The sequence below is a fragment of the Falco naumanni genome, chromosome 8 (genome assembly GCF_017639655.2).
Source record: "Falco naumanni isolate bFalNau1 chromosome 8, bFalNau1.pat, whole genome shotgun sequence".
Classification (NCBI taxonomy): Eukaryota; Metazoa; Chordata; class Aves; order Falconiformes; family Falconidae; genus Falco; species Falco naumanni.
This window is the reverse complement of record NC_054061.1, coordinates 6,815,875-6,823,110: the sequence shown is the minus strand read 5'-3', so window position 1 is coordinate 6,823,110 and position 7,236 is coordinate 6,815,875. Positions and strand designations below refer to the sequence as shown.

Sequence of the window (7,236 nt, the reverse complement as noted above, 5' to 3'; positions counted from 1 at the left end):
GTTTTAGCAGAGGAGACTCATGCACAAATCATTGAGCAAAAAGCCAGCAATGAGTAATCAAAGGCACGCACCAAACTCTGAGGACAATCTGCAGAATCCACAATCTCCAGCAGTAAAGTTTTCCACTTAATAATTACTTCGGAGAAAAAGGAATTTGTTGAATTCTTGGTCTGGCATTTGCTAATAGTTTTTTGGGTTTTTTTAAAGAATGACCTACTCATTTGAAACAGAAGGCTGCTCAGAAAGGCATTGGTATTTATTAATGCCAGCTCTACTATTTTACATGAGTATCAGGTAGCTTTTTTTTGGCTTTTTTTCCCCCTATCTTCTGTTTGCAAACACAAAGGAAACCAGTTCCTTTCCTGCATGCTTTAACTTACAGGCTCTTCTTCAGTGCATCTGTCGGATAGAAGTTCAGCGGCTTTCCTCCGCGTTGTCTCCAATTTATTAATCAACACTTTCAGCTCCCTGCTGAGTTACAGCCAAATTATGGTCCCCTTGAAGTCCATGGCAGCCCTTCCACTGACTTCATTAGGACCAGAAACCGGCTCTTGAAGTCTCTGCCAATTCCTTAAAGTGCTTTAACTTCAGTGTTGGAGATTTCTTTTATAATCTTCTTACGCCTGTTTCCGACACATCATTTTACATGTGTGCATGCACAAACTGCCTTTCTGAAACTAAAACCAGCCTTAAAAGCAATAGGAAAAGCTGCTTTTTTTTCTTCTTTTTTAATTTTTTCTTTTTTTCTTTTTTTTTTTTTTTTTTAACCTGTGAATGGCTGCATTCAGGGTCCTGAATTTCTCTTTTCCAGGGTTACTAGAGGAAAGATCCCATTCTGAGGGACCTGGAACTGAGAACCCTGACCGCAGACCCCGCTCTGTACCACGCAGACAGCAAGGGACTCGGCCTGCAGGGAGAGTTTTGGCCTCTTCCAGCTCCAGTTTCCGTTTCAAGGCCACCAGTAAGGCCACTGGTCTGACGGATCATGGGAACAAGATGCAGACACGAAAGTGGTATTTGCGCGCCAAACATTCCTCCTCGCAGGAAGCCTGGAGCCAGGGCCAGTCACTAGCCACTGACCTCTCTCAGCCAGGACCAGTTTACACCGAGGCCAAAGCCCCGGCAGGAGAAGAGGTCGAGATCAGTGTTTCCATTTGCCTTCGCTCTCAGGCTCCCTTTTTGTTTAGTCACTGGCTGAGTTACGAAATCTGCTTGCAGCGTCACTGTGTCTGTGGGTTTCCCATGGGCTGGAGAGGCTATTACTGAGGAGCAGCTGGAATCTTAATTACCCATTAAGGAACTAAATCTGGGGGAATTTCTCAAAGCAAATACGTATCATCTCTGGCACTGACCCCAGCGTGGCCTGAGCATCCTTCCTGGCCTGGCTGGAGGACGCAGCCCTTGCAGCCCCTGTGAGTGCCTCCCTTCTCACTCATCCCAGCCCGGGAAGGTCCTCAGCTCTGTACTCGGCTGCTAGGGCAGCCCGGCCACAGCTGGCATTCGAGCCCCAGGAACATTCTGCAGGGCAGGCAGTTCCCTTGTAGACATGCGAGTACTGGTGCAAAGCGAAGCAAAAAGGAAGAATTTGTAGGGAGTGGAGAAAGCCTCATCCAACACAGAGCCTGGAGGGACCGGGAGCAGCTTGCCTCCCAGCTGCTTCGGGACGGAGGGCAGCACTGGGTTTTGAACTGCTGGGTTGATTTATTATTTTTTTTTGGAAGCTTAACTGGTGATTTCAGCCTGTTACCCCATAAGTGGAGGCTTGCCTGTTTCCTTGCCTCTGGCTTGCATCTGTCCCAGGGGAACATCTGTAGGCTGGTGCAAGCCTCGCAGAGGATCATTGCAGCCTGCCCTGCACATGCAGCTTCTCGGGGAGGAATCCACCCTGCCCGGCTCAGGCTGCCTGCGCACCCTTCACCCTTCACACAGCTCCTTCTCAGATGGGTCACCCACAGCCACCATGGCACACGTGGCCTAAGGCAGGCCGACCTTGCAGCGCTTGCCCGCTGGTAACTCCTTCCTTCCCCTTTCCTTCAAATCAGGCCAAGGCCAGCCAGCGTCACTGGAGCCCCCGGCTGGAATTACAGCGGTCCCGCCAATGTATATTTTAAAAGCCTCTCCTTCAATGTTTAAACAGGAAGGTTCCTGACACAGTGGCAAACCACGAATGAAGAGAGGAGCAGGTGAGGGTTGCCCATGAGGTCAAGACAGGCTTTATGGCGACACCCGTGAGCGCAGAGAGCTCTCCTGGCAGAGAAGGCCAGTACAGGGGGGTGCAGGCGAGCAGGGAGCCTTACCAACCCAACCGCTTCTCCCAGGTGGCAGCTGAGGGGTTTGCATCCTGGAGGGACCAGGGATGCTCAGCCAGAGAAAGGAAAAAGTACCGTGAAAGGTATCGGCCTTGCTAGGCACGTGGATCCTCCCCCAAAACCACACAGCACCCCGGAGCTGCGGGGCTGGTGGCTGCAAGAAGGGGGTCAGAAGTTTCCCGCGGGCCGGCGGCAAAGGCTGTCAGTTGAGCAGCTCCCCGCAGGTGTGTTTTCAGGCCTTTGGCCTGCACGGCTCCCCAGCGGGCCGTTACCAGGAGCCTCCCGCCCTCCCTCGCCCATCTGCTTCTCCTCCAGCCGGACACAGAGCTCAGAGTTCCTGGGTGCAGCTCTGGCGGCCCGTCAGCCTCCCCACGTAGGCACCCACGGGTGGGCTCCCGGGCTCACCCCCAGCCCCGCTCCGAGCTCTCTGCTTCCCCGGAGCGCGAAGCGCCGGACGCGGCCCAGCACCGGGGGGGGGAGGCATCTGGAAGCAGGGCAGGGTCAGGCCCGGGAAGTGTATCGCGAGCGGGCAGAGTGCTGGCGTTACACCGGTTTTTCTCCGGTTGTTTTTTAAACCGCTTCAGGATTACGCTTCCGCCATCCTGGGGAGGGACCCTCGGCCAGCTGCCGCCTCCATCTTGGGGAGGGACCCCTGTGAGGAAGGCGCCGCCATCTTGGGAAGGGACCCGGGAGGGCGGCCGCGCCATCTTAGGGGGGGAGGCCCGGCTTGCCCTCGGCAGCGCCGTTCCCGGCTTCGCGGCGGGGGTGGGGGCGGGAGCGGGGCATAGCCCTGCGCCTGCGAACCCGGGAACGCCGCTCCCCCCGCCTCCCCCCGCCTCCCCGGCCATCGCTTCCGGGTGAGCGGCCGTGACCTCCGCCCCCCGACCTGCCGCTTCCTTTCCAGCGGCGGCCGCCGGAGCAGACGGTAGGTGAGCGCGGGGCTGCGGCGTATCCGCCGCCATCTGCCCGCCCGCGCCTCGCCGCGGCCTCCCCGCCCGCCGCCCGTCTCCCCGGGCCCGGGGCTCCGCGGGGCGGCGTGCCCGGTGCGGGCGAGGCGCGCCTGGCGGAGCGGGGCGCTAGGCCGCGGGCGAGCCGGGGGCTGGCGTAGCTGGGTGCTCGGGGCAGGGCCGGCGCTCCCGGCTGGGGGTGGCGGGCTGGAGGAGCGGGGAGGCCGGGTCCGTGGCTCTGCGCTCGGCCGAGGCTGCGGGAGGCGGCTGCGGGCCGACCCACCCCCGGGCCCGGTGGCAGCGCGAACCTCCGCCCGCCGGGCCCTGAGCGGCCGGGGCTGCGCCCAGCGCGGCTTCAGGTGAGCGCCGAAGAGCGGCGGGTTCGGTGCCGCGGCCAGCATCGCCGTTACAGCTCCCACGGCTCCGAGCTTGCCCTGCCTGCCGGCTCGGTGTGGCCGGGCTTTACGGACCCCGGCTGGGGACGGTGGCGGCCGGGCACCTTCGGCTGGCTGTGCCGGGCGGGGGAAGTGGCTCTGCCAGCGGGGCCCGTAGCCTGGCCCGAGGGGTTGGTGCGCAGTGCTGTGTTCTGTGGCGTCGGGACGACCGTGTTTGTGGGTGAAAGTAGGTCATGCTCGGGCTGATTTGCTTAATGAAGTTGTTGGGCTTCTCTCTTGTGCGAGGCGCCAGCTGTAGCTGGTATCTGGCAGGAGAGGGCAATAGGGAACCGTCTTCCTGTGCTCAGGAGCAGATGCACGGGATCCCCAGCCGCTTAACCGAGCACTGCAAGTGCCGTCTGCTGTCTTCCATAGCTGGGTGTAGGCTTCAGAGGGAGAGGAGTTACCTGGGCTTGTCCCAAGGATGTGGTTAGGACACCAGTAACGTGGAAGGATCCAAGCAAGTACTTGAAAGGTCTGCAGAGTCAGAGCTTCGTGAGAGTACCCGGGTCTTCAATAATTGTTTGGTTAGGTGTGTTCTTTCTGTAAAGTCATACATAAAATTGAGCAAGGGGGATGTCTCAGCGTTGTTGGTTATCAAGGAAAGGGGCTCCCTCTTGCCGTGCTGTGGTGGTGCCTGGGGACATCAGCTGCCACGAAGCACAGCTTAGGCAGCTCCTGCTGCGAAGTGCTGCAGAACAGACCCTGCTAAACAGTTGTGACCTGTCTGCCAGCATACAACAAAGCTGGGAATCTTGGGTGTTCGAAGAACTCTACCTGTACCCCAGAATTGCTACCTATGTTTTGGCAATGGTAACTCATTTATCTTGCTTGGTAAAAGGTTGCAGTAGCAGGGAATTTCATAAAATCCTGTAAAAGAATGCTGAGAAATCCACCATCACTCATACTTCTGTTTTGTTGTTCAGAAATGGCACCTCGTAAGGGCAAGGAGAAGAAGGAGGAGCAGGTCATCAGCTTGGGACCTCAGGTTGCTGAAGGAGAAAATGTGTTTGGCGTCTGTCATATCTTTGCTTCCTTCAATGACACTTTTGTCCATGTGACTGATCTCTCTGGCAAGTGAGTAGTGAACAATGATCACCTTGCTGTAGTACCTGGCTCCTTTGGTTTTGAAAGCCAAAATTAGGTTTGGCTAGAGGTTCCACCAAAGTCCTTGAGCTTCTGCTGAGCTGTAAGATGACATGGCATGTGTGAATGCAGCCCTGTGGCTTTGTGTGCTCCTCTGTGATGAATATTGTGTTTGAGGTACTGGATGGCAGCTTATTAATCCAGTAACATTCAAAGTACCGGGTTCTGTCTGTATCCAGAAGCTGGTTTGTGGGGAGGAGGGAGGGAAGGGCTTTTTTCTTTCTGAACGTCACCTTCCTCTTTTGTAGGGAAACCATCTGCCGTGTGACTGGTGGCATGAAGGTGAAGGCGGACAGAGATGAGTCTTCTCCCTATGCAGCTATGCTGGCAGCCCAAGATGTTGCCCAGCGGTGCAAGGAACTGGGCATCACTGCCCTGCACATCAAGCTGCGTGCTACTGGTGGAAATCGGTACGTTGGAGGGGCTGAGCTCAGCATTCCCAGGGGTTGTGTCCAGTCTTAGAACTTTTCCAGGTTGTACCACATCCCTTTGTACTGCCTTAGTTGGTAAGGTAGGTGTATCCTGTGAACTTGACTTTTAAAATTCACCCAGAGCCCGTCTGTCACTTTGTGTGGTGGCTGGCTGATGTCATCCCTCACTGAGCACGTGGAACTTGTCCTGAACGGGCATCTTCAGTTGACTCGAGCTAGGGTGTGCTCATACTTACCTGGTAGTGGGTGGGGAGGTGCTGTCAAACTCGTGTGTGTTACCTGGGAATGAGAGTGAAGTGCCTGTCTGGTGGCTGATGGTGAATGGTTTGGGTCTGGGGACAAGAGGAGGTTGAGTTCTGGAATCTGGATGTTTTGGAATGGGAAAACTGGTTTTCTAAATGTCAGTTGTTTGTGAACTGTGTTCAGCTTCTGAATCATTTAAGGGGTTGTTTGTTTTGACACTCTCCTCCAGGACCAAAACTCCTGGACCTGGTGCCCAGTCAGCCCTGAGAGCTCTGGCTCGCTCTGGAATGAAGATCGGCCGCATTGGTGAGTGATGGAGAAAGTGGATAGCTAGACACATAAGTCATGGTATATCAGTGCAGAGCCTTGCAACTTTAAAAAAAAAAAAAAAAAAGGCACCAAACCAAAACTGTTTTGAGGGATTATGTAGTAAAAGGAGCTTTGTAGGCATGTATACCGCTCAGTACGATGATTTAGCTTTGGGATCTTCTTCTTAGCCTCTGTCTGACAGCACTGAAGGTACGGGTTAATTTAAACATTCTTATATTGGTGGTTCACCAGGAGGTGGTGTGAGCAGACTTCAGAAACCAGGTTTCTGTCTGCGTGATAAACCCCAGCTGCGCAGCAGGGTGCTGGTGCTCCTCTGATGTAACAGCGTTTGTGCCAGAGCTGTTCAGTCGCTTGGAGTGTGTTGGTCTCGATTTAAGACTGTAACACAGTAATAATGGAGTTCCTCCAGCTGTTTGAGGGCAAGTCCCAAACTTTGTAGGGGAGTCACAAGAAGCGGTGGTGATGGCTTCTCTGGAAATTACATCAGGCACCATCTGTTTCTTTGGAAATGCTGTGGCCGCATGTGTAAGCGGATGGGAGACGGGGACTTTTGCTTCCTAAACATCAAAAGCTCTGCGTAAATTCACAAGCTTCACTCCTGTGGAGCGTTTGTTCCTCCTGTGCCTGGCTCCTGTGGTGGTTGCCTGCTGAGGTGCAGCCGTGGGATGTTGGGGTGACTTGGGCCTGGGTGGCTGTGTCTGGCTGGTTTCTTGGGGTACCTGTGGAAGGTAACTCTGTTTTGGATTTTCTTCTCCCCACAGAGGATGTCACCCCCATCCCCTCTGACAGCACTCGCAGGAAGGGTGGTCGCCGGGGACGTCGTCTGTAAAGTGCTGCACCTTTCATTATTAAAGCTCTCTTTTAAACCTCTGTTCAACTGTGTTTTCTTACTGAGGTGTACCTAGAAGTTGAGTGGCTTCAGTTTAATTCCATCCATGAACAGCTTGTGCTCTGAAGCTGGTCTTCTGGTTGGCTTGGGGTTGTTACTGCTGCAGCAAAGGCGCTCTTGAATATACATGGGAAAAGCTTCTAAAAGCACTAGAATTACAGCTCCCTCGGCTGCTGTAATTTATATATTTATACTTCCAGAGGCATTTAAGAAAAATTACTCCTCACTTAGGCACACTGCGCTTCCTGCAGCGTTTGACCTCCATGGAATGTGCTGCCATCACCTGGAATAAATGCCCATTTCCACCTTTGCCAGTGTTCTCTTCCTAGCTCTCCAGGCTTCAAAATCACTGCTGTTCCTGTCGCTTCCTCTGCTGTAGCAAGATTTTAGACCAAGAGAACGTATGATGGGCATACTTGAGCATAGTTTAAGATTGGCGGACTCTGTACGCTCCTGGTTAAAATAACTGGTTTCTACAGCCTCTTTGAGAGAGATGGAACGGTCAGA

At 54.5% G+C, this 7,236-nt stretch overlaps 1 protein-coding gene across 3 annotated transcripts; it reads left to right on the top strand.

The window, feature by feature from the left end:
- The first annotated feature begins 3,102 nt into the window (after positions 1-3,102).
- RPS14 (ribosomal protein S14) lies at positions 3,103-6,710 on the top strand. 3 transcript variants are annotated; one of them, XM_040603397.1, is made up of 5 exons: positions 3,103-3,234; positions 4,617-4,767; positions 5,085-5,246; positions 5,740-5,816; positions 6,602-6,710. In XM_040603397.1, the coding sequence occupies exons 2-5, from the start codon at positions 4,619-4,621 to the stop codon at positions 6,667-6,669; spliced, it is 456 nt and encodes a 151-aa protein (XP_040459331.1). In that variant the 5' UTR covers positions 3,103-3,234; positions 4,617-4,618; the 3' UTR covers positions 6,670-6,710. The 3 variants fall into 3 exon arrangements, with proteins under 3 accessions (XP_040459331.1, XP_040459332.1, XP_040459333.1); XM_040603398.1 differs by having other exon boundaries at positions 3,186-3,238; XM_040603399.1 differs by lacking the exon at positions 3,103-3,234 and adding an exon at positions 4,200-4,222.
- The last annotated feature ends 526 nt before the right edge of the window (positions 6,711-7,236 follow it).

Excerpts from the sequence above, each read along its gene's own strand:
- RPS14 (XM_040603397.1), top strand. The coding sequence starts at position 4,619 with ATGGCACCTCGTAAGGGCAAGGAGAAGAAGGAGGAGCAGGTCATCAGC. Across the intron at positions 4,768-5,084 it reads GTGACTGATCTCTCTGGCAA|GGAAACCATCTGCCGTGTGA; the intron begins GTGAGTAGTGAA and ends CCTCTTTTGTAG. Across the intron at positions 5,817-6,601 it reads AATGAAGATCGGCCGCATTG|AGGATGTCACCCCCATCCCC; the intron begins GTGAGTGATGGA and ends TTCTCCCCACAG.